General features: G+C 47.1%; 11 protein-coding genes across 11 annotated transcripts; 4 read left to right on the top strand and 7 right to left on the bottom strand.

Moving 5' to 3' along the window:
- Nucleotides 1-141: 141 nt before the first annotated feature.
- On the top strand, nt 142-1,877 carry BT62DRAFT_966792 (uncharacterized protein; the record flags this gene model as incomplete). Its single annotated transcript, XM_043188833.1, has 4 exons — nt 142-349; nt 404-663; nt 716-1,336; nt 1,389-1,877. 4 exons carry the CDS (start codon nt 142-144, stop codon nt 1,668-1,670), a joined length of 1,371 nt encoding a protein of 456 aa, XP_043041232.1. The 3' UTR covers nt 1,671-1,877.
- On the bottom strand, nt 1,803-3,739 carry BT62DRAFT_947879 (DUF1768-domain-containing protein). The gene is made up of 7 exons (XM_043188042.1): nt 3,699-3,739; nt 3,392-3,649; nt 3,325-3,342; nt 3,249-3,275; nt 2,319-3,196; nt 1,969-2,268; nt 1,803-1,915 (listed from the first exon to the last, which is right to left on the bottom strand). Exons 2-6 carry the CDS (start codon nt 3,642-3,644, stop codon nt 2,065-2,067), a joined length of 1,380 nt encoding a protein of 459 aa, XP_043041231.1. The 5' UTR covers nt 3,645-3,649; nt 3,699-3,739; the 3' UTR covers nt 1,803-1,915; nt 1,969-2,064.
- A 1,011-nt stretch (nt 3,740-4,750) lies between these two features.
- Nucleotides 4,751-5,809, bottom strand: BT62DRAFT_1061256 (uncharacterized protein). The gene is made up of 3 exons (XM_043178619.1): nt 5,409-5,809; nt 4,870-5,357; nt 4,751-4,816 (listed from the first exon to the last, which is right to left on the bottom strand). The coding sequence occupies exons 1-2, from the start codon at nt 5,599-5,601 to the stop codon at nt 4,891-4,893; spliced, it is 660 nt and encodes a 219-aa protein (XP_043041230.1). The 5' UTR covers nt 5,602-5,809; the 3' UTR covers nt 4,751-4,816; nt 4,870-4,890.
- Nucleotides 5,810-6,901: 1,092 nt separating this feature from the next.
- On the bottom strand, nt 6,902-7,681 carry BT62DRAFT_966788 (uncharacterized protein; the record flags this gene model as incomplete). The annotated part of the gene is made up of 2 exons (XM_043188832.1): nt 6,902-7,555; nt 7,610-7,681. The coding sequence occupies 2 exons, from the start codon at nt 7,679-7,681 to the stop codon at nt 6,902-6,904; spliced, it is 726 nt and encodes a 241-aa protein (XP_043041229.1).
- A 615-nt stretch (nt 7,682-8,296) lies between these two features.
- On the bottom strand, nt 8,297-9,644 carry BT62DRAFT_966783 (uncharacterized protein). Its single transcript, XM_043188831.1, has 6 exons — nt 9,449-9,644; nt 9,208-9,346; nt 9,108-9,160; nt 8,764-9,051; nt 8,556-8,709; nt 8,297-8,497 (listed from the first exon to the last, which is right to left on the bottom strand). The coding sequence occupies exons 1-6, from the start codon at nt 9,627-9,629 to the stop codon at nt 8,428-8,430; spliced, it is 885 nt and encodes a 294-aa protein (XP_043041228.1). The 5' UTR covers nt 9,630-9,644; the 3' UTR covers nt 8,297-8,427.
- Nucleotides 9,645-10,515: 871 nt separating this feature from the next.
- Nucleotides 10,516-10,980, top strand: BT62DRAFT_1004489 (uncharacterized protein; the record flags this gene model as incomplete). Its single annotated transcript, XM_043177039.1, has 1 exon — nt 10,516-10,980. One exon carries the CDS (start codon nt 10,516-10,518, stop codon nt 10,978-10,980), a length of 465 nt encoding a protein of 154 aa, XP_043041227.1.
- Nucleotides 10,981-12,304: 1,324 nt separating this feature from the next.
- Nucleotides 12,305-13,102, bottom strand: BT62DRAFT_1061244 (uncharacterized protein; the record flags this gene model as incomplete). The annotated part of the gene is made up of 3 exons (XM_043178618.1): nt 12,305-12,764; nt 12,815-12,963; nt 13,012-13,102. 3 exons carry the CDS (start codon nt 13,100-13,102, stop codon nt 12,474-12,476), a joined length of 531 nt encoding a protein of 176 aa, XP_043041226.1. The 3' UTR covers nt 12,305-12,473.
- Nucleotides 13,096-15,136, bottom strand: BT62DRAFT_789994 (pseudouridine synthase). The gene is made up of 4 exons (XM_043182296.1): nt 15,033-15,136; nt 14,947-14,986; nt 13,151-14,894; nt 13,096 (listed from the first exon to the last, which is right to left on the bottom strand). Exon 3 carries the CDS (start codon nt 14,879-14,881, stop codon nt 13,388-13,390), a length of 1,494 nt encoding a protein of 497 aa, XP_043041225.1. The 5' UTR covers nt 14,882-14,894; nt 14,947-14,986; nt 15,033-15,136; the 3' UTR covers nt 13,096; nt 13,151-13,387.
- A 373-nt stretch (nt 15,137-15,509) lies between these two features.
- Nucleotides 15,510-17,125, top strand: BT62DRAFT_1075083 (uncharacterized protein). Its single transcript, XM_043179084.1, has 2 exons — nt 15,510-16,190; nt 16,243-17,125. The coding sequence occupies exons 1-2, from the start codon at nt 15,567-15,569 to the stop codon at nt 16,900-16,902; spliced, it is 1,284 nt and encodes a 427-aa protein (XP_043041224.1). The 5' UTR covers nt 15,510-15,566; the 3' UTR covers nt 16,903-17,125.
- A 560-nt stretch (nt 17,126-17,685) lies between these two features.
- On the bottom strand, nt 17,686-18,012 carry BT62DRAFT_892011 (uncharacterized protein; the record flags this gene model as incomplete). Its single annotated transcript, XM_043183091.1, has 1 exon — nt 17,686-18,012. A coding segment is annotated over one exon (327 nt), but the record flags the coding sequence as incomplete, so codon positions are not given.
- Nucleotides 18,013-18,362: 350 nt separating this feature from the next.
- On the top strand, nt 18,363-21,159 carry BT62DRAFT_947868 (Cullin-domain-containing protein). The gene is made up of 9 exons (XM_043188041.1): nt 18,363-18,549; nt 18,599-18,678; nt 18,726-18,893; nt 18,948-19,793; nt 19,847-20,027; nt 20,082-20,543; nt 20,604-20,733; nt 20,783-20,885; nt 20,946-21,159. Exons 1-9 carry the CDS (start codon nt 18,375-18,377, stop codon nt 21,021-21,023), a joined length of 2,223 nt encoding a protein of 740 aa, XP_043041222.1. The 5' UTR covers nt 18,363-18,374; the 3' UTR covers nt 21,024-21,159.
- Nucleotides 21,160-24,843: the final 3,684 nt, after the last annotated feature.

Here is a 24,843-nt window from a genome sequence, read left to right as displayed (position 1 = left end):
GCTAGTACTGACCGTAAGAAACTACTGTATTTTTTTCTTGACTAGTTTCGAGTGCTGTGGCTGTGCAAGATGTCACTTCCTTTCATACCACGCAATGTCGCGACAAAATCCAAGAAAATACAGTCAACAAAGGGCAGAGATATGGACATATCCTCCGCCTCTTCTTCCCGGGTTCCACCATCAGTAGTTAAAGGCAAAGAACACGAAAAACTAGATATCGATAGACCTGTAGTCAAGCCTGGTTTTTCTGACCAAGAGTATGCGTCCCTTATTTCCTTAGCGCTCTCCGACTTTGCACTATTTTCTGATCCAGACCTTCGGCGTAAAATTGATGGAGGCGAAGATGGGTGTGAGTTTTCCTTCGTCTATGATATCCAACGTATTAACGACAGACTTATTGCAGTCGTCTCGTTACTTCATGTTCTGAAGCACGCTCTTCATGGTATCCTCATTTCCGAATCAGAGACAGCTGTCGCCAAAGCTCTGCGGTCTGAGGCTACTGACATCCTGGAGGTCCGGATGGTCTTGTCTGGGCCGTCGTGGTCAGTGCAAGGATCGTACAAAAACAAAGGAATGTTCGAGGTGCGGAGAAGGGATTCAGTGGCGTCTCTATCGCGGAACAAGTTTACAAGGGAGGATTGGAATGAACGGATGCTATACATTGTACGTGCGCTGTTTCTTGCTTCTGACACCCTTAATGACTTTAGTACCTCAGGAAAATACCCCAGTTCAATATGCATCGCTCTCTGGGGTCTTTCATCTCATCCAAGCGCTGCTTGCGAAAAATACTGATACAGTACCGACCTCTAATCGTATACAAGCTATCTCTTTCCCGCCACATCATCTCGACAAACCAAGAGACATCCCAAAGTGCAAAGGCTTCGCTCTCGTCACACTCCTCGACGTCGAAGACGTGCAGCGACTCCTACGCGAGTGGCCATGGACCTCCGCCGTCGATGTCAAGCCGCCTATCCCAGAAATCCAAGAAGCTGTCAAATTCGGGTTCCGAACGCTTTCCAAAAGACGATGGGACGAAATGAAGGATGAATACCTTGCGTATCGTGCACGGCTGGTAAAGGAGATAGTGGCTTACGAGGATGAGATAACCGTGATCAAGCGAAGACGATCGCCTTCACCTGCGATATCGTCGATTCCCCCTCAAACAGTCGAGTCGACACTGTCATCTTCATCGCTATTCCCACCAAACTGCCTGGTGTTCGTTCGAAATCTCCATTGCGAGACTAACAAGACGACTTTACGAGCGCTGTTTTCCAAAGCATTCACAACCCTTCCCGATGGCATCGATTATGTCGATTTCACCAAGGGAATGGATTCCGTGAGTAAAAGGCCTTCGGGACTCGAAACTCTGATTGATATCAAATTTCTAGTGTTATTTGCGTGTGGCGACGTCGGAGCATGTACGCGCCCTCACGGACTATTTTACTCAAGCTAAGATGGCACAAACAAACGGGCTTGATAGCGAAGGTAGAGATGTCGAGGCTAAGGCAATTACTATGGAGACTGTAGGAGGGCGAAGAGAAGAGATTTACTGGGAGAAGGTACCGGCCAAGGTCCGACGCGAGGCTGTTGACAAGGCACTGCGCTTGCTGGAGTCAGACACAATGCGGAAAGATAGTGGTGGAAACAAGAGAATTAGGCGGAAGAAGTGATGTGCGACCGTCTGTTTATGACTGTTTTGAGAGCCTAATTGAAGGCAAAATTCTTGAGTGGCAGATGCCACTGCTACTGTCGATACAGAGTAGCCATCTAACTGGTGAGGAGAGGTGACAACTTGGAAATCAGGCCCGACGAGCCTCATAGTGATGAGGTTATCATTGATTGCGACACTAAGCAGGTGGTATAAGATCTCCATAAGCACTCTTATCGTAAAAACATGCACAATCATTTGCAAGTCCTACAATCGTGTTTCTCAGTTGAATGGTTTGAGAAAGAGTAAGCAGCACGTACATGAAATAAATGAAGCAAGGGGAGATCTTACCTCGTCAAAGCACAACAGAAAACACAGGAGAGTGACGCATAACAGATGAAAGAAAATAGTGAACCTCATTTCTTATATCCCATCGCTTTCAGTCGCTCTCGGACCCGCATGAGAGCTCTGCCTAGGTGATTCTGACCCTGGCCATCAGGCCCTTCGCTCCAGTAAGAGTCGTTCGGATCAGCATATACCAATTCCGCAGAACCAGTACTCAGGAGGAGGTTCCGGACGTCAGGATTTTGTCCGTACTTGTGGTAGAGCACTTCTTCCAGCTATGGAACTGATTAGCTGAGATGGTCTGACGATACGAGAATCCACGTGCGATAGTTTTATGCACCTCACCCCAATCTGATCGTTGATACTGCGCAAAACTGGCTGACAAGGGAAAGACATCCCCAATGTTCTTGCACAGTCGGATGTTGTCTGCAATCTGGGGGTTGTCGGGGAGGAACTTCATGGCTTCGAAGAGATGCATAGCGGTGTCGTACGTCTGGTTGTTGTACATGACGCGATGGAAAGAGTGATTGCAAAAGTCGCGATATTCGTTGTCGAAAGTGATTCGTATGACAGAAGACGGGATTTCGGGACGGGGTTCTGGGGGTGGAGGTTCGGCGGGTTCCGGTACAGGCATTTGCACGATTGGAGGAGCAGCGGAGGCCGCACTCATGGCAACGGGTGGCGGGCCTGCTGATGTCGAGCCAGACGACGATGGTGCCATGGAACGATTCAGCACTGGAGGCCCGGCATCGGGGCGATAACCGTTAGCCCCCACGTTGACTGGGACAAAATGTATCCGCGGTTCCTCCTTCTTCTTGGACGATAGCGATCGTAGAAGACCTTTGCTTTTGCCGAATATGCCTTTTGATTTTGGAGGGAGGTCCTGTGAGAAGCTGGCAGTTAGGAGGGCCGTCGTTTGGGGAAGGTCAAGGATGGCGTTGTAGGGCGATGAGGCGTAGAGGTCGCGAGGTGGTTCTGGTAGCGGGTTGTGATGTTGCAGTGGAGGAGGGCCGGGGCGTGGAGGAGGGCCGTATGCGGCTGGTGGTGCTGGAGACATGGGTGCGATAAGATCAGCTAGCGGGTGGTCATGTCCTGATCCACCTAATTCGTCCTGGGGTAGTGCAGGGCCACTCGGATAAGGTGTATGAATACCAGTCGAGCGCCTCAGAATACTTGGTCCAGGTTGGGCCCGTTCGTTGTGTACTGGGTGGAATTATCTATGGTTTTATTTCCTTGTTATCGCAAATAAACTGACCGTGAATCTCAGAACCTGCCCTGGAAGCTGGAATGACATGTCAACCCCACTATTAGAGTACGCGGAGACGACGCACGAATCACTGGATCAGGAACTGGCAGCACATCAGATAAAATTGAATAAATATCACAAAGTGGACGCACCACGGTCTCTATACTCATCATACCTTCTCTTGCGAGATGACTGGTGCCGCCTCCGTGACCTCCTGGCATCAGCAGAACGTGGTACAACTATCGTTGGCTGGGGTAGGACATGGCCATATACCGGGGCAGGGCCGTATACAGGAGCAGGGGCGTATGCAGAGCCAGAGCCAGGCGCATATCCATAGCCGTATGTAGGTGCAAAAGGTGGTGGTGGTGGGTAGAATCCTCTCTGCCTCGACGATGACTGGCCCATCGCTGCTAAAGGGAAAAGATGAGAAACAAGCCGACACTGGGTAGATAGATATACCTAATGATTGAATGTGGAAAACATGAGGCCGGTAATAGAAGACTGAAAGGAAGATCTCGAACGCGTCCGAACCACGGTCCCGTGCAAATTTCTGTTTTTGGAACTAAAGCATCATTCCAGCCTTGAAAATTTATGCGCTCTTTTTGCTGTCTCTTTGAAGCTGATATTTATGTGCGATTCTGATACTCAACAAAAAACTTTCTCTCTCTTTCACATAACATAAACCCAACAATCAACGTTTCAGCTCCAATCACCACAATCACCAACGTGGATGTCACGAATCTCTGTGCCTGGCAGTCAACCCGAACACGGCTCGTAAGTGTAACCTGGAGGAACACTCGCTCAGGCTTGTGTTCAGAAACAGCGTACCCTCGTTGGAATGTTTTCGCGCACGTAATTATCGTAACTCAAACAAGTGCCGACAAACTCACCGAGCGCTTGAGGATTCTTTGATACGTGTTTTACTGCGCAGAAGTTCAACTACACCTGTCAACCATTGAAGCCTATTCATCGAGGACTTCTTCAAAAAGCACGTGGATCCAAAAAAAAAATCATTTGTCTGGTATTGCAACTTTAGTGTCGAGACCCAGCAAAAGTGTGTTTGTTTTGTGGTCGAAATAACGACCGGGCATAGCATCGTTGTCCAATGAATGGATGGATGACCTGTTCTCCTCGGCATAAATACATCAATGTAAGGTGATAAAGAACGTGAGGCTAAAGGAATGTGACGCAAAAGAAATGGTGGAATTTGACAACGACTTCTTCAATCTTGGTACGTTGAAGGCGGGGCCCCATCAGCCGTGTGTTCTCCTTAGTCAACATCTCAATTCGTTTCTGCAGCGCCTGTATCTGTGCTGTTCCGTTCGAGGGTTGCTCCATCTGCGCCATCAAACGGTTGATCTCTTCCAGTCGGCGTCTGATTTCCGCTTGGTTCTCGGAGGCGGCACGGGAGGGAGGAGTCGATGAGAGTGGCTCGAAGACCTGTGGGGAGCCGATAGTCGGCATAGATCCCACAATCGACGTGCCTCCTGTTTGCAGCCAAATCAAATTCTTTTCGCGTATGGGGGGCGTAGGAGTAGACAATTCGGCCTGGCGAAGAACGAATTCGTCTGGGGCGTCTTGAAAGAGAGTAAGCGTTGAAAGAAGAGTAGTAGCGAGGGGTCAAACGAACCGATATCCGGCTCAGACAAGTTTATCGAATTAGATGATAAGTTCGTTTTCTTCGTCGCCTCCAAAACAGGGTGCCTATTATCAGGGATAAAGCAACAACACCGCCCATCACGCCTCCAACAATGCCTCCGAAGGCGGTCATTTTTGCAGGTGAGCTGGAGCCGGATGAAGAGGATGAATCCGTGCCCGAGGAGCCGCTACTACTTGAAGACGACGACGAGCTACTGCCTCTGGACGCCTGGTCGGAATAGGTGATGTAATCTAGCATGAATGACTGGTCACCAGTGACCGCTGTGATATTCACGATAAGCGTGTGGGTTCCAGAATCGAGGATCGAAGACGAAAAGAACATCGCGTTGGCTACGTCATTACCAGAACTCGTACTGGTTGTAGTGAAGGTAGTGGCCTTCCCTCCATCTACGCGGAAATCAGCAGAGATGCTTCCGTTTATAGAAAGCCTCTGGGCGCCGGACACAGACACGTTCGTCCCTGCCGACAATGGTAAGCTAGTCACCTCAATTGAACGCGATGAGAGCTGACCTCTGAACTGGAAAGAAAAAGAGTCCCCGACAGTGCTACTGTCCTTCGTAGAGTTCCCAAGCGGGCGATTCTCGATGTACGTCCTCGTGGTATGAATCAGGGTACCCGTATTTGTTTGCCAGTCTCCAGTCCAGACGATGCCTTCATTGGTATGGTCTACCAGGATGTTTTTACCTAGGACCGCTGATCGCATAGTCCACGTCTATCTGCTCCATCTCTGTAAGAGTGATAGTATGATTGCCGTCGTCCAGCGTCGGCAACATATACCACTGCATGTATGTTCCCGGCGACGGGTAAGAAGCGACATACGTATCTGCTCCGTCGATGTACACAGAAGAATCCTGCTTATCCGACTGGCCAGGGGTGTTACCGGTAAAGGCGATCGATGTACCTGTCAGAGAGTCAAGTTACTTCCATAAGATTAGCCAAGAGGGACGGAAGCACCTTCGAATGTAACTGAGAAGGATCCATACGTTGAGGTGTTTTCGTAGGTGGACGGGGCTCAACTGGAATAATTCTGATACCACAACTGGCCATGACTAGGTCCCCAAACGAAACTGGGACTGAAGCCAGGCGAGAATGCAGCGTCGTCCAGTAATATCAGACCGGCGAGCATCTGAGAAAGGAAAAAGGGAAGAAAGATGAAGATGGAGGAGCAATAACCTGGCCTTTAGTATTTCTGCCCAGGAACATCAATAATAGGCAACCCGTCGAAACATTGACAGAGGATGCCTGATTGTGGTAAATAAACGCCCCTCAGATTTTTATCAAAACCAATACTTCACTGCCCTGGCACACATGCCGACAATTCTGTATCGAGCAACAACTGTTTTTATTTAAGCACAGTGTGAACCAGCAGTCCGATTTCCGCTCATAGAACTCAGAACGAACATCATGGGCGAAGAAAATGAGTCCTTGTGGACTCCTTTCATGTTACCTCCTTCACAGTTGTGCATCGTAATAGATGGAATCAGCTAAAGAAAAGAGTATGCGCCGCTTATTTTTAATAAGCAAAAAAACAAACGCAAAGTATACCCAACCGGACCTGTATCTGAGCGATCATCCATGGCAGTTGGTCCAGGAAGGTAATTTCATTCAAAGGTTAGTTACATCACATAGCCTATTACGAGGGAGAGTGATAGAATCAAGACAAACGACGCACGCGTTATTTACACTAACAGGGTCATCAGCGACCCAGTATGGGGAAAGATACAGAGGCGTACCACTATACACTTAGCCAACTTAAGGAAAGGAGGAAAGTGAAGGTACATAGATAACACTAGGAAACTCGTCAGCTGCATCCAGGGCCATCGCACGATCAAACATACCGAATAGACATTCACCAACCCAGACGGAAGAAAATGAAGAAAAAAGATGACACGATACATACACTGCCAACGTAAGGTGAGTTGAAGAAGCAGACGCACACTTTATACCTGTTCACCCCATCAGAACGATCCCGAATGAAGAACAGAATGCTCACGAACGTCAGCTCAATACTCCACGGCCTCGTCATCGATAGCTTGCATGGGCTCATCCTTCTCCTTCTCCCCTCCGTCATCTTTTTTACCCTCTAGCTCATCTGTATCCATTCTTGCTTCCACGTCACCCTCTTTTTTCCCCTCCTCACCCTCTTTTTTATCCTCCACCTTCGCATCCTCTGTATCTTCATCCATGGGCTCACCTTGAGATTTCTTAGCTTCTTCGACCTTTAACCGCAGCGTTTTTACATCTTCAATGCCCTGCACGCGCTCAGCATGGAACATCTGCCACTCTGCTTCAGCAGCGTCTTTTACGGCGGAGCGACGTGCTGAGATGAATGCTTCCTGTGATGGTAGGAGGATGGCCGGAAGGTAATACAGGGGTGGCGGATGACTACGAGGGGGATTCGCAAGGGGATTCAGGAGAGAACGAGTTTGCTCCTCGCCTTGATCCTGGGGGATAACGTCCGACGTGAGGAGGAAGTTCGCCAAGATTGGCAGACGGCTCCTGCGGTATTTCACGACAGAATCTCGCAATTGCAGCTCCTCCTCTTTCCTGTTTGCTGACAACTTATCCTTCCGTGCATCTTCGGCTTTACGCACAGTGTCGTTCTCCCGCCGCAGTTTCGACTGGAGCCGTGCTTCCAGTTTCATGCGTTTTTTTGCCTAAGAGTCAGCATTAAGCAAGGTTGATACAGTAGATGAATTCATTTTACGCACTGCTTCGCTGGCATTGCGCTCCTTATCTTCCCTCTCCGCTTTTTTGAGTGTGCCGACGAGCAACCCGAACATGCCACGACGGGAGGGGGCTGCGAGACGGGGTCGGGTTTTCGCTGCAGGTTCTGTTCTGAGTAAAGATTGTTAGATAAATTATAGACGGTATCACATAAACACGTACTCTTCAGTCGACATGTTGAAAAGTAAGTGGTGGGAGGAGGTAGAGTGCTGTGGGAATTCTCTGCCGTTTAGAGCGTCATTGGTAGTCACCCGGCACCGATTACGGCCCGATTCACCGACATTTGGTCATTACGTAAGCTACTTCCGAAAGGTGTTGTACTGAAATTTACGAAGGTACTCGCTGAGATGAACACAGATATCTATTTTCAGACCATAGTAAAAGAGACTGGCATCCTCCATGGGCCTACCGATTGTTTGCCCATTAGTTACCGAGCTTCCATTGTAAGAAAATCTTCCTGCCGGGGTCGGCACATAACGCTGGATGCCGTCGGCCCGAGGTAATGCCTCATCTGCGTACATCACGACTTCGCGGAGCCACTAGAGTCCACGTTGACCAGAAAAGATTGGTAAAGAATCTAAAGATTGATATTTGTGTTGCAGCAACTCATATGGAGGACGGACGGGATCAATGGCTCTGTAAAAGAAGCCCTTCGAGTCAGAACAATGGCAAGCCTGTCGAGTGGTACCTGCTGGTAGATTGCGATGGAAAATCAACGGCTAATATTACATATAGTGATACAATTTTATTTTGTCTCGTTTGCTACTTCGGCGAATAGCATATACCTTTGTTCATGATTTGCCTAAGGGAGGGCTCGGCCAGAGTTGATAGCATTAGCGACTTGGCTAGTGTTGGGGCGATTGAAAGCATATCTACAAAATGTCAAATTAGATAAAAAGTCAGTGACTGAGTCAATTTCTGACTGGTGACCTTTCATAGCTATCCAGGTACAAGCCCTCCGTGCTACAGGTTCGAGCGAATGCAGGGTGTCCAAGAAGCTTGGACATCCAGGCTTTGAATTTTTGACCGGACGGCATAATAAATCCTCGATAATGTTTCAGAACATTCGTAGCGCGAAACAGCCCTGATATTACACAGTTAGTACAATTGACCGGACCGAGATGCGGGCTTTCCTCACAAGGTCCCGCCATAATGTCAATCCATCCAAGCTCGTTGTTACCTTCGATCCATAGCCCGAGTCCAATGCTTAGGGCTTTCTTTTCTCCTTCACCAGAGACGCCTCCGACACCAACAATTTCCTTTTCAGCCCTTTCGAGGAGTGCAACAAGTCCTTGAATAGAGGAATGGAGCTCTTTACACGATTCAATCTGGGAGGAGGTGTCTTGCGCTTGGAGATAGCGATAGAACGCTGGTACAAGAGAGCGATTGACATGGTCTGACTGGAGACGCACGAGGGCCCGAGCGTCTGGGGAGCCTAGTCAGCACGTATAGTGAAACAGCATTATCAATAAAAGTAGTTACAAGGATTCGAAGTGGGCGGAAGAAGGCTGCGCCCGGTTAAATTGGTTGAAACACTGTTATGATGATCAGCATTATCGAGGGAGATCGACTAGCAGCTTACTCTTGGATATATTCCATGATTACTGTACTCTCGTTGAGGGCCCTAGGTGGGCTGAAGTTGTGGAGTTTGAGTCCAGGGACGAGTCCTTTTGGGGATACTTCCAGAAGATCCTTGGGCTTCTGGTACGGATCAACCTCATCTAAAAGCTATCAGGATGCCGGCAATGGACGGAGAAACGAAACTGGTACAATACTAGGGTCCGCCGATCAGCCAAAATGAGCAACTACAGAGGCATCACAACCCACGTTATAAGGTATTTCCAGACACTCCAAAGCTACCCAGACACGCTGAACGAAAGGGCAGAAACAGCTACCAAACAGAGTGATATCTTGGGTACCAGATGACGGGTGCTTGGCCACTGTTTCTTGGGCAATGCCAGTACAGGATCTATGGTAAGTCCCTCCCGTATCCTCAGTCGACATGATGGCAGTTGTCTGAGTTCTGTGACTTCATCATGACGCATGACCAGTTGACCAGTTGACCGGTGACCAGCAGCCAAAATAGGACAGAAGTAACTGCAGGAGTTCCAACGTTCGGCTTTCACTTATTGGCGGGCCAGCTTGATAGTTATTAAAATTTGGGCTCGTCTGCCAGTTTCATATGCGTATAGCTAAGAATAGCCGCACACTACCAGTGATGCACGTATTTTCGATTTAGCCATGCGTTTAAAAACAATAACTTGCATGCTGTGATGTTGTAAGGCTAGCCTATGGTTGACTTCGTTATTTAATATTTAAGGAGAAGCGAAAGGAAGACGAAGCGTAAACGGAAGACACCCACAAACGTGCGCATAACCACCCCTCTACGCCTCCATTAGCGTCTATACCACGCAAAGCGACGGTTCAGTTCAAATGTATCCAAGCCTGACTCATGATGATCCTCTTTAGCCAAGTACAGACAGTTCACAGGTGAAAATATATGCACAGAGGAAAAATCCCTAAGCGAAATCGTGGCCGGGCCGATGTCGTGCAGGATGTACCTGAGCATAGCCCTTTTTATGTGGATCCCTTGGCCTCACATTGTTCTCGAGCGTCGGATTACTCCTAAAATGTATTCCAGTAGAATTTTCAATGGCGGGGAACCGACGCACAAAGTTTTGCTGCTTCATCATCTATACTTGGCACAGAGCTCTGAGATAGCGTGATTGTCGTCGTACTGAGAATGAGAGAAGAAGAGCGACAAAATTCGATGGCGGTAAGTACTAAGTAGAAGGAAGAGTTGAGGAAGCCTGAGAGTTAGCGTACAACTCGGTTTTCGGGCCGTGCCTCCGGCGATGGTTGAGTCAACGGTCGGGAGTTCACGGCACCCATGCGCACCAACGCAGTGCCCACACACTTCCAAGCCGCTCAGTTTGACTCTTCAATCCAAAGGAGAGACATCGACCTGCTCCGCGACGCGGCTGCATCTTTGGAATCGCGGCTCACAATAATTAGGCGCGACTGCAAAACAGCCTTATCTCCCACGCGTCATTTGCGTGGAGAAATACTTGCGAAGATCCTGCACCGAACTCAGAAAGATCTATGTGATCCCCGCTCCAGAGGACGTCATTATATCTTCGGATTCGATTTCGTCAGGTATACAGCCTCGTGGAGAGAAGTAATCGAAACACTCTATCCCGAGCTGTATCGTGTAGTCGCAATTGACAGTATACGTGCCTCGGAGAGCGCGCACTCGAGCAGAGCTGTGAACATCGCCTTGACTTTTCCTTCAGGTATTTGGGGGATGACGAGGCGGAGGACGAGAGCTCTGACGAGAAACTGGCGGAAGTTATGAGCCAGTGTTTCTATCTGTTGTTGACCATCTCGATGCGCCGGGGATCAGTTGGATTGATCATATCTCTGCCTCTTCTCTTCCCTGTCTCACAGAAGCTTGAGGATGTACTACATTTATCATACCGTGTGTCTGTTCATGTTCTTTTCAAACTCGCCTCTTATTTTCAATGATGTTAGCCCGGCGGCGATCTCGACTCTCAGATTGGAGCTTGAACTCTGGCCTTGTACTGCCTCAAGTAGGTATCTCCTTCTCGAACCTCATTTGGTGCAGAGAATCCGTTGACAGTTCCGTCGCGCGTGTGTAAACTTGAACATCTTGGTACGCTGCATGGATCCACCGGCGCTCTAGTTGCCCGTCGGTTATGCACTTCTATGATAACGGTAAGTTGGGTTCGATTCCCAGCCGATGAGATGCGTGTCTCGTGGTTCATCATTTTGGAGAACATACCGTTATGAGACCAGCAATTCTCTGCATTAGCGGCTCACTCGTCAACCAATTGACATGCATCGTCTTTCAAAAATACGTATCACAGGCTGCTTTTCCAACATATGTTCGTTCCGGATTCCGGATTAGCGCTTGTGTTCTATTCCCGGTTGAAGAGACTAGCAGAATACGATATTATCTCGCCCAACGCCGGGCTCGTGTGAGAAGCTTCTTCCCGGGGCTCTACGCCAAGCATGCTCCCGTTCGTACACCGTCAAGTTCTTCTCCCTCTTTTTTTCGCCTCTAGCCACGACTCGGAGAAAATGACCATTAAGTTCGCCTGCCACCTGTTGGCGTGATGGAGGTGCGCGCCGGTCTACCTGTTTCCAGTAGGGTTCGACTCCCACGCGAGGAGATAGCATTGTACTTCTTAAGTTGTTTTTGCCTAGGGGTATGCGCATTGCAGTTCCCACGGAGGTCGATAAACTTCCTGCCCTACGGACGCGCTAGCAGCTCATTCTACGCCCATTGAACGACTTATCTTCATACGGACCGTTGAGTCCGGTTTACGAGACTAGCAGCTCGCAATCATTAGATTAATTACGATGCTCGCCTTCTACAATGATCGACTCCCAGTTAGATAATATGTTCTGGTGTACTGTGTATCCAGGTTTTATCGCTCTTCCCGATCCCGCAACATTATGGATAGAAGAAAGGGTATATATGTGACTGGTCCTTTACAGTGAGCAAGCGTTACATCGACGCTGGGTCGATCAAAGGAGTCCTTGTTGCCCAGAATAGGTTCAAGACGTCTACAGCACGTCGGTTAACATATGTTCGCCCATCGCTATTATGCTCAAGCTAGAGTGTTGAAGACCCGTCCGTAGGGCAGTCAGAACGATTCGAACAGATTGGGTATGGCATTGACTGGACTATGTAACATGAAGAACCACCCCAAACCCTTTAATTATACGCGTGAAATGGTACCAGCTCAGAAGACATCCTAAATATCGTAGTTTCTAAAGGCTTGACTGAACACAAGACGATCTCAATCCAAAGACCGGTATACATCATACAAACGAAGTTCCCAAGGATAAATCTACATAAAAACACGTAACGTCGCTCTTATGCATACGAAGAGGCCGACACATCACATCGGTGAGCCCAAGCCCCGCAGTTGTTTGCAACGTTACATTTGACACGGGCGTGGAATAGCAGTTAGCTGGGTGAGAAGTGGTGGTGCTCGACAAGTCGCCTGACCCAGCACTCGATATCGCGTTGGCGATGAACTGGGCCGTCGTTTGGGATACAGTAGGGTTGATGGAGAGTACCCCGCCTTTATTGCATTGTCGGCCATCTGCCTGGTCGAAAAGCCTACAAGGTGGGGTGAATGATGTGCAATAACGAATACACGTTGAGCATACCATAGAGGACCGGTGCTGTTCACCTGAAGGCTCACGGTGGGTAGACCGGAAGCATTAACAGCGGTGCCCTCAGGAACTGTCTGACCGCCACTGTCAAAACCGCCGCTGGGTGTACATGGACTGATGAAGGATGAGGCTGCTGGCATCAATACGCTTGTTAGTGAAGCCGCGTCAAGACACACACCAAGAACACGATGATAGCCGGTCGTAAACGTGAACTTGATTATATCGCCGTTCGCAGCGACTATAGACGACCAATGCCTCTCTGTCTGCATAAGAGCTCTTCATAAACACAAGGAACAGGTGAAGAAGTTGGAACTTACCCAGTTGTTTCGTTCACTCCAACGAGCACTGACAAAGTCGCGGCGGAAACACAGGGAATGAAGGCGGACAGAGAGAGCATCGATGAAACCTTCATGAGGAGCAAAGAAGAGACGAGAGAATGTTCGAAAATAGATTGGCGACGAACTATAAGTGTCATCGTTGGCCGCTATCCAAAATGGGCAATCACCGCCGGAATTCACATCAATTATCACAGAGTTGAACTATCAGTTTGAAGTCTACTCATCGCCGTCATCGTCACCACCGTCCTCGTCCTCATCTTCGTCCACCTTTGTCAGACGTTTCTTCCCCTTCCCGTTCCTCCACCTCTCATTGATAGCTTCAACCTCATCATTCCTCACCCTCAGCATCAGCGGCACGTACTGGCGTATCCTTCTAGTTGCTCCTGCACCAAGTGGAACCTCGATACCCTCTGGATGATTCCATTTCTTGTGGAAAAGCGTTTCTTGACGCGTGCCAACCGGTCTCGACGAATGCAGCTCTGCTGCCTTCTTCAGGAAATGATGGTTCAGCGCCGTGAACACCCTAGAGCGCTCGTATATCCCCTCGAGGCGCTCATAGATCCCACGCGCTTGACCTCCGCGAACATCACCCTCTGCGCCTCCAGTCTGCCACTGTATATCCTTCTCGTCGTACCCACAATCCCATAGGACCAGCGGAAGCCCATCAGCCATCTGGTACTCCGGCTTTCTGCTGAGAATCTCCATATCCCTAGGCTCTGCACCCTGAGAGACATTAAGCAGCTGAACGATGATGTCGGGGGGCTCAAGCCCACGTCCGACGAGCAAGAGCACCGCCATGATATTCCGTACTTGGTGATAAAGAAACGCCGTTCCCACCAAATCGAACACGAACATCCCCGCCTCCACCGCATTGACTTCGGCACGAAGGATCCTGCGCATGAACAACGTCAGCTGCTTCGACGGGTCAATTTTGCACAGATTACGGAAATCGTGCAAACCGACGAGATGACTGGCAGCATCGCGCATGAGGGAGAGGTCCAAGTTCAGATCGGAGAAGAAGTACTTGTAGTGTCGAAATGTGCAGGACCGGCGTGCGGAGAACTCTTCCGCCACAGGGGACCAAGCGAGAACGCGGATCGTGGGGGGTAAAATGCGATTCAGGATGCCGGGGTAGTCGTGCTCTTCCTCTGGCTTGGAGGACAAAGAGGTGTTGGTAGTGTTATCGAATAGCCCGAGCATATCGTCCTCGTTTTCGTCAAGTCCCTCAGCTTCTTCCTCCGCCAGTCCATCAGAGTTCTCCTCCTTGCTCTGTCTCAGGGCACTGCGCACCCAAAGCGAGATGACCTGTCCAGCAGCACTCACACCTCGGTCTGTCCGTCCACATTTCTCCCAAGCACAACCTTCGTACCCTCGAGCCTCGTCAATCAGACGCGCCCTACACAGTGCGTCATATAGCACCCCTTCAACAGTCGGCAGCGGTGTCGGTTTCTTCTGGAACGCCATCCCGTTATACTCCCAGCCGGAGTAGCAGAACTTGAGCGCAATTTTTCGGATGGGGTAGGAGTAAAAGTCAAAGTCCGTATTGGGCTGGGGAGAAGTGGCGTTGGAGGCCTCTCTTTGCTCTAGTGCGGAAATGCGAGCGATTAGATCCGTTCTTGACCAAGCTTCGTAGTTGGGGGCCATGGCGCCAACGGCTACGGTAGAGTACAATCGGTATCTACGGATCTTAAGGGATCCAGAGATAAGCATGCACCAAAGAAACCTGCGCCTTACAAGTCAAAAAAGGGTGACGGCATATAGCTCATAGATATCACCTTTTCGTTAAACTCTAACACTTCTGCCTGAGATCTTTTCCTAAAAACACAGTTAGCATTGAAAGACACATTAAAATGGCACAAACCCCGTAAGGGAATGTTGAATATCAGCCGCCCGTTTGAGCACTGTCTTTGCTGCCTATCGAGTCAAAGGGAATCATTTCGAAAGCAAGGTGGTGGTGTAAAAATTTCGGGCCGCATTTAGCTACAGGCACGTGATACCAGTAATTTACTCCGTTTAGCCCTATGTACTTCTCGAATGCAGAACCTGGTAATCTGAGGCGTGTTCTCACGTTGGTCGCACAACCTGGTAGGCTGCTTTTAGAAATCACTGGCATGCAAACCGCGTGCCCCTCAGACAAGAATATATCTTTTCGAGAGTTTCATCGGAAGCTCAAAAGATACATTTAGAATCTATGAAACGTCGACCACGCGGAAAATCATTCGAAAGCGACGAAAGATGAACGAAAGCGATGCGGTAATCGCGTTGGAGGAAAAGCACAAAGGACACGTGAGGGGGATATGATCAGACGCGTGTTACCGTGGGAACGCACTGCCGCCGTTTTCAAATCTGCCGTCATCTTTCTTTCATAACTTCCATCTTCTCTTTATTCTCCATAATGGTTTTCGGTATTTTCTCTCGCAAGGTCCAGCCAGACAACCAGTTGAAATCTAATCCAACTCAATTACGAACACCATCTCCTTCTGTCGAATCTTCATCTGTTGGAATGGCCCGACTGAATGCTTCCCCTACTGCGTCACTGCAAGAACCTCCTGCGTCCCCTTCACCACCGCTCGAAGGCGACGCCGCCGCCGATCTGGGTTTTATCACTGATCCTGCCGCCCTTCATAGTCTCGTATCTTCCGTCCCGCCCAAGATATTCCACGAATACACACTCACGCATCTCATACCGCCCACACGATCACCTGCTTCGCCTTCGCATGTGCCCATACACCCCCCTTCGTCGCGTACACTGACGCATTTGACGTCTTTCTTCTCGACTCTGACTCCACCACCGCGGCTCCATTGCGTTCGGTGCCACAAGTTCTACTTTGATGTCGAGAATACCGACCGTAGTTGCGTGGTGCACCATGATGATGAAAGCGCGGAGGTGTCAAGGGTAGGCGCGGCCAAAACTAAAGGAACGGAGTACGAGACTCTTTGGGCATGCTGTGGAAAGACTGTCGAGGGCGATGGGGACATGGGACCACCAGATGGGTGGTGTTACGAAGGAAAGCATACGGTAGGATTTGCTTTGTTCGTCGCCTTTCATGTATGCTGATATACTTCGTCAGACGGATCTAAGACGCGCTAGATTTCGCGCGGATTCATCCATTCACGACGATAAACTCACGTCGTGCGATCATCTTCGCTGCCACGAACCACCTCTACCTCCATCAGATACCTCGTCTCCCTCTCCATCTCCCCGTGCTCGCAAAAGGTCCACACGAAAGCGCGCCCGACCTGCCGATGATGATGGCGAGGGTGGTGAAGTTGACCAGCCCATAGCTGATGATGCTCAGAGCGTTGTGAGCTCAAAGGGAAAAGAGAAGCAAAAGGCCCCGCCCTCGAAACCTCGGAAGAAGCGCGCGAAGACGTCCAATGACGACAAGGCGTTCAAGCCTGAACCTGTTTCCGACTACGACGATATGGATGTTGACGAGACGGCGTCGACTTCATCGAAGTATCGCAAGGCGAAGCCCAAGCCCAAGCCTAAGCCTGCTACCACGCGGGTGCTTTTTCCGACGGCTAGGACACCCAGCCCTACACGACCACCAGCCTTTGCTGTTCCCGCATCTCCTATATTGCGAAAGTCTCTTTCTCCATCACGTTCAGTGGTTTCCGTTGTTGTCAGTGCGGCTCCCCGGTCACTGAAGGAGCCGATGAAGAGCCGGGGCAGACCCAATAAACCGTTGACGGACGTGGTCTCAACGAGTGTCAGTGGCGAAGAATGATTTTTTTCTGCTCCATTTTGTATCGTCATTTATGCGTATATCCCCTCTTACTTTACATCTTACGCTCATTATTTCCCATCCCCGGGCCTCGTTGCATCCATGTACATACGAGTCAATCATTGCATGTCTCCATAGGTGCCGCCATACATATTCCACTATTTACCCTACTGTCTATTGTATTGTTTTATGATCTTCCCTTGTACCAATTACATGCTTTTTTGCCTTAAATAATTTCTCCTGACTTGAGAATTAAACGGATTTCCCAAAACGGATAACAATGTTTCCAGTGAGCCGAGCCAAAGTCCCGCGCACGGACCATCCCTCGAAAAATATAAATACCCTGCCTGTGCCTTTTGTGCTTCTTTAGATACATACTCATCAGGATCTTTCTATAGAAACTGACCGAGTCTCGCATTTTTACAAATGCCGCAACCTTCAAATCCAGTCGATGACAATCACGCTCACTCGCTCTACTGAGAGCATTGGCTCTCTCGAAGGAGGGAGTCTCGAGGACGTTTGGCGGGCTCTCTGGATGTGCTTGTACGAGTCATTTGGAGGGTTTACCGGCGAGTTGAGTGTTCGTCTGATGGATCTTGTATCTCCCCTTTCTTTGCTGTGGATGAGCGAGGGCTTTCAGTTGGTGGTCTTGGTGTCTCAGCAAACATGGTTTTTTTGTTTACTTCTATCATAGATAGAATTACCTGTATATGTATTGAAGTGTGAATGTTGATTTCAGTTTCTATCATTGTCTTGCCTTTAATTCATTAGCATAGTAACCTATATTCAGTGCTGCTTGACAGCAAATTGCTTTGCTTGGCATGTATTTTGATGCACTTTGTCAAGTACTGGATGTAAAGATTGCATTCCAGTTCTAATGTGGTTATAGATTATACCTTTGAATTCCAATAATCTTCTTTGCATCTGTGCAACTCCATGTAAATAATTGCTTGTCAAATTTTCATCATTGCTTTGTGTGAGTGTATATGCATGATTGATATCATCATTAAGTAGGTGATGGACATTCAGGACAGGAATAGAATTGGATAAGGCATCAATTCTGGGTGTAAGAAAACTATCATGTATATTGCTTGGCTCCAGAGAAGGTATAGGATGCAAGATGGAAATGGTCAGCAGTCACATGGGTAGGTGGTGGTGTTGTTTGAGACATCTTCCTTATGGGAACCACATGTCAGTTGGAGTGAATTGGTAATGAGTCAGTTTGAACCAATCAATTCTACATACAAGCCTTATAATTAGGTAGCAAAAAAGTGGTGAGTCATCAATAAGATAGCATTGTGAGTCAAGTCCAAGTCTCAGACTTGACTCATGATGCCATCTTGTGGATGACTCACTCCTTTTTTACTGCTTAATTATAATGCTCATGTGGAGGATTGATTCAAACTTTCATATCTGCCACCATGGCATCCTTGATGACATCTTCAGCTGACAGATTCGCCAATATTCCTCCTGAGATGGCAGACTTGGATGATATATGGGCATTCCTCAAGCCAGGCATCGACCATATTATGTCCAATCACGAGGGCCTTCCTGTCACCGACTATGCCAACCTGTACACAGCGACATACAATTACTGCACATCGCCGGTAGGCATTTGTGACAGAAAAAGCGATGACAGCTCAAATCGAAGTAAGTTCGAATTTGTAATAATGCCACCTTCATGCTAACAAATATGCAGTTGGTACTAGTGTAGCCTCATGCAACTTTTACTTCAAGCTGATCGAATACTTCACGATGCATTTCGTATCTATGAAACAGGTTAGTCCTTGTCGCACCACGGCGATCGTCCTAATAACCGAACACAGGCAGTCGTTTCGCTGCAAGGCGAAGAGCTCCTAAGATACTACGCGTCGGAATGGCATCGTTACGCCACTGGGGCGAACTATCTCAATCGTCTCTTCTCCTATCCCAATCGACATTGGATCCAACATCAGCGTGCTCAGGGGAAGAAAGAGATATATCCTGTGTATACGGTGAGTGGTGGCGACCAGCAGTCTTGCCATTACCATTGACATCATCTCTATCAGCTTTCTCTCGCGCAATGGAAATCACAATTCTTCTATTTTATACAAACGGATAATCAGAAGCTGGCCAATGCTGTCTTCCACCTTATCGAACGTCAAAGGAACGGCGATATGATTGACCAGGGACTTGTGAAGAAGGTGGTGCAATCTTTCGTATCCTTAGGCCTCGACAACACCGATCTCAGCAAAGAGTGTCTGGAAGTGTACAAGGAGCACTTTGAAGCGCCGTTCATCCAAGCCACCAAGCAGTACTACAAGAAGGCGTCAGAAGCTTTTCTTGCCGAGAATACAGTTTCCGATTATCTGAAAAAGGCGGAAGAGCGTCTACGGGAGGAGGAGGACCGAGTAGAAAGATATCTGCACACCGAGACACGCGAAGTATTGATTGAGGAGTATGTCAAATTGACGTGGGACTACTTCCAACCATTCCTGGACTTTGATCAAGACGAAGACCTCCAGCGAATGTATGCACTGTTGTCGCGTACTTCGGACGGACTAGATCTGCTGAGGAAGCGGTTCGAGGTGCACGTCAAGCAAGCAGGTCTATCAGCGATCTCGAAACTTGTGGGAGAGGGCAGTGCCGTGAATGTCGACCCCAAGATATACGTGGACGCATTGCTGGAGGTTCATCAGAAGAACTCGGAAACTATTACTCGATGTTTCCGAGGGGAAGTTGGATTTGCGGCCAGTCTCGACAAGACGTGCGAAGGGTTTATCAACTATAACGCCGCCACCGGTTTGTCATCGAGCAGGTCGCCGGAGCTGATCGTGGAATGCGCAGATATGCTTTTGCGGAAGAACAACAAGATGGCTGAGGAAGGAGATTTGGAGAGCGCGCTTGATCGTGTGGTCTGTTCCTCGTTCAGCCAATTTTGGATTTGTATTGATCGGGTCCCTTGTAGATGGTTCTCTTCAAGTATCTGCAAGACAAGGACGTCTTCGAAACGTTCTACACCATCAAATTTTCCATACGACTCATTGACGGCGTATCTGTTTCTGATGAGAGTGAAGCCAACATGGTATCGAAACTGAAGAAGGTTTGCGGTTTCGAATACACCAATCAGCTCCAACGTATGCTCAGCGGTTCGTTGTTTTTGTGCAAGTACAAAATGTCTGACTAACCGATGCCCACAATAGACATGAGTCTGAGCAAGGATCTTACTGACTCGTTCAAGGAGCGGATGGCCCAGAACCACGATGATATGGACATGACTTTCACCGTCATGGTCCTCGGTACTAACTTCTGGCCTCTCCACCCTCCGACCCACGGCTTTACCATTCCCGTCGAGATCATGCCTACCTATGAACGTTTCACAAAGTACTACCAGAGTACACACCCTGGTTGTAAATTGACATGGCTTTGGAACTACTCGAAGAACGAACTGCGAACGAATTACCTGAACCAGAAATACATCTTGATGACTAGCGCGTACCAGATGGCCGTTCTTGTTCAATACAACCGAAACGACACGTTATCCTTGGGTGAGCTGTCTGCAGCGACCGCGATCAGCAAGGACATCCTGTCCCAGGTATTGGCGTTGTTGGTGAAGGCTAAGATTCTCGTCAATGAGGAGAAGGACCAGTACGATTTGAACCCTGGTTCGTGATAGGTTCCGCTCGTGCCTTCGCTTCATTAACCGGTCCTTATTCTCTCTTCAGGTTTCAAGTCAAAGAAGATTCAGGTCAATTTGAATCAGCGAATCAAAGCTGAAGTGAAGGCCGAGTCTTCTGACGTCCTCAAGGCCGTCGACGAAGACAGGAAATACGTTATCCGAGCTGCTATTGTTCGGTTCGTACAGTTCGCACTGTGCATTCTCCATCCGCTGACTGTATTGCAGAATCATGAAAGCCTATAGGATGATGACAGAACAAGGCCTGATCCAGGAAGTCATTTACCAGGTTTCTCAGCGTTTCGCTCCCACGATTCCTGACATCAAAAAGGTGCGGTCCTGTTAGGCATATCGAAAAATACCTGTTCTTACATAAATTCATCCCACCAAGGCCATAGAGATCCTTTTGGAGAAGGAGTACATGAAACGAGTTGACGGACTGGAAGACACGTTTGTCTATGATGCATAATTCCTCTGCTCCCTTCCTCACTTATATCGTCCCATCATCGTTCATTCCTTGTATCATTGTATCATAATGCATATACGTTAGGAAGTCGGCTTAGTTCCCGTCATATACATTACTCGCCGTAATACACTGACCTACTACACCTTCACTTCAGACTTGATTTCTTAGGTTCCGTACCGTCTTTACTGCCGGTGAGGACTGGATAGGCGGAGTTGGGTTCCTTGGGGTGGAAATCTTAGGATGCGCAAGCGAGATGGAAGCTGTTTCGTGAGCTTCGGCAAGAGTGCTCACGTGCTCACAATGAAATGTTGCATGGCACTGTTCCCTCCGTTTTATTACTATTATTTCTTGATGCCTTCGTCCTCCTTCCCCCTTTTCCTCTGTATAACTCAGAGTGACTTGTTACTGAGTCTTCTGACTAGGTAGGAGTCAGAATTCTGTAGTATATAAAGATGCAACTACATAGTAAAATATTAGAATTCTCTTGCCCTTTTCATTGTCTGACTGGACTCAAGCCTGCCCCAGTTAGAGCAATACCTCACTTGATCAAGTGTGGGATTTGTTGAACATTTTCTCAAAACACTTGCCTATCTATGAGGCTGGATACTTGATCATGTGTTCAGCTAGCTCCATTTTTCTCCACTCCCCACTCAACCATTGTCTCAGAGGAGATTTATCCTCCCAGTCAATCTCACATTCAAAACTTTTAGCTGTCAAGGCTTACTATCAGTCTTCTACCTCATTATGTCTGATCCTCTCAATAATCTGGCTTTCTTTGTTTCTGCTGATACTTATGCTGCACTTGCCTCTGTTCTTATGACTTTTGTTCAGTGCCTCACTGAAAATGAGGGTACTTTGGATGCACTTTGAGCAGAAAGTAACTATGCAGACTGCATCTCCAATACACTGCAATTTTCTCTGTTGAATGCTTCTTTCCAACTCTCCACTACTTCTACAACAACTACTAGTGCACACCTCTATGGCTTTTGTGTTGACCTTTCCAAATTCTATAGCATCCTTAAGAAGAGTGTTCAGACCTTCCTTTCCATTATTCAGGACTATCTCAAGACCTCACACATTTCCAAAGATGACTGGGGTGTGTCAGTTAGTGCTCTTCTGTGAGATAATGCTCAAATCTCATACCTCTTGAAGGAGCAAGTCAATAGAGGCTATTCACTAGCTTGGAATGAGCTTGTTAAAGTGTGCAAGATGCAATATAATTCATCTATCTGTGCTGATGAAATTTGTGGGATCCTACACAAAGTTCAGTATCACAGCAATATAACTGACTATATTCTCCACTTTCAAAATTTTGAAATGCAGCTGGATGACAAGAAGATAACCTTTGAAGACTGATGGTACTACTTCACTCATTCTCTTCCTTCTGAACTTGGCTTCCACATCTCAAATCTCAATCCTCATACTATGTTAGAGGTCTATGATATTATTTGCAACTGGGTTTGCTATAAATGTTTCACACAGGCTGGCTATAAGGCTGATCATATGAGTGAGCAATGCTAGAATGATAAAAATATACCTGCTCAATCTATTGCTTTCCCATCCTCAGCCACCCCATGCATCTCTATACCTATATTCATGGACATTAACAGCTTTGAGCATTAGACTAAGATACAGCTGCCCACAGGCTCTTGTTTCCACTAAAACATGACTGAAGTCTGATGCTATAATTGTAATAAGAAGGGTCACTATGCTGAAAATTGCTATCTATTCTGAAACCCCTCCAATAGTGCCAATGGGAACAATGTCTCACACAACAGATAGGCTAAGCATAATTATTCCTGCTCCACTAGCCAATTCATATTCCATTTTAGCAACCCTCAATCTATTTAGTCCTGTGCTCATAATGTTACTCAACTATATTCATCTCAGGAGCTTGATGTAGAGATGCATCACCAGCACAAACTCACTCAAAAGGATGTTGACAAGTTTTTCAAGAGTTGCAAGTCTGTCAAGTTAAATAACAGACCATCACTGTTTCTTGACTTTCATCTTTTGAACCTTGATAATGAAGCTTCTGAGGGATTGCCTGTTTATCATACTTCAGTATAAGGACACTAGATTTCTAGGCAAAAAAGACAGACCTATTCTTATAGAAACTATTTTTGATATGGTTGCTCTCAATAATTATATCTGATGCTTGATTATAGAGATAGCTCATATGGATATATTTCAACTCTAGTGCTAGCTATACTACTACAGTAGTGTAGGTACTTAGTCACTGTTGGCAGTAGACTAAAGAGTAAAATGATAGGAGAGAGAGAGATATCCTCACTCTTATAAGATGTAGCTATTTATATACAGTTTGAACTATAGGTAGTATGAATATAAGAAAGACAATGTAACAAAATAATGAAGACAATGAAAGGTAAAGATACTAAGAAATGATATAGACAATATAATTGCAGGCTGAGGTTCTTGAGTAAGATAATGTGTGCATATAATAGTGTGAAATCCTTTATATCTCATACAAACTATTCATTTTGGCCTCTGGATCAAATTATGTATCATTCTTGGCATCATTGGCAATTCCCATGAAGTTTGACATGACAACAAACTCAGTGACCTTGAGCTCCTTCTTTGATCTTGCACAGTATGGAATGAGTTGAAAGGCTGCAAATTTTAGCCAAGAGACTATGCTGTCAAGCTTCATGAGATAATATGCTTCTCTCTGGATGCATCAAACTACAATCATGGATCTAAAGTAATAAGAACAGAACTTTCTGTTGGCACTGAGTTTAATTTTTTTTGTTTAATATAAAAATGAGGGTATTCAGTTTAAAATCATAATCATAGATCATATTTGTAAAATAGTGCTGAAAGTCTGTGATGGACTTGTACTGAGTCTGAATGACACACTTTTCCAGATTAGCTAAGTCCTCTTCCCATCATTCTAGCTGGTGTGCATGCATATGCAGAAGATTAGATTTGATAACTTCATCAGAGATTTTGAGGAATAGAAAGGTCACAAGTAGAATATCAAATAGAAGAGGGAGCTTGATGCTGTGAGTAGCATAGAAGGGGGAGACTCATGTCTGTTGGGAGATAGTGATTCCATCTGTCCAGAAGGCAAGGTGAGCTTTTCTAAGCCAAGCTCTTTTATCTCTTTCACAGAGTTTCTTCAGAGTATTATGAATTATCATGATTTTTGCCTCTAAATCATGACCTGCCAATGCTTAGTAAGCAGATGCTTACCAATCCCAACTCCAGGCCAACCTTACAAAAGATGATGAAGATATGATGACATTATAGCTATGCTTTATTCATTGATGCACAATAAGATGACAAGAAACAATGTGATAACTATTGCTGTCTCACATCTGGAACACAATAGAAACTGTGGCATATGAGAAACTCACTATAGCAATAGTATAGCAGAGTGATAATAATGAACAAAAGCAAAAGCATAGTCATTGTTATTCTAGCAGAGGCCATGGAAAGCAGACAACAGTCATCTGTAGGGCATAGGGTTCTTCAGATAGTATATAAGGCAGTAATACACACTGATATATCTCAGTCTTAAGCTAAGGTTTAATACATCTACTAAACTCTCTGACTACCTAGTGTGAATACTCTTGTCCATTATAGCAGACTATCTCTACAGTCATACTCTTTTATTCCTCTTTATGAAATTTCAATTGCTTATCTCATCATTCTCATCACACTTTTATATCAAAATCAGACCTAGACTTAGCATCTAGAATAAGACCCCAGTGGAAGCAGTGCTAGAGATTTGTGAGTGTTAATGAAAGCCTAACATGAATAGAATGATGAATGACCTCAATAATACTATTAGCCTGTGAGT

This window comes from Guyanagaster necrorhizus (assembly GCF_019112545.1).
Source record: "Guyanagaster necrorhizus MCA 3950 unplaced genomic scaffold BT62scaffold_9, whole genome shotgun sequence".
In the NCBI taxonomy this organism is placed as follows: Eukaryota; Fungi; Basidiomycota; class Agaricomycetes; order Agaricales; family Physalacriaceae; genus Guyanagaster; species Guyanagaster necrorhizus.
The sequence above is the reverse complement of the archived record's forward strand: the minus strand, read 5'-3'. Positions and strand labels throughout refer to the sequence as shown.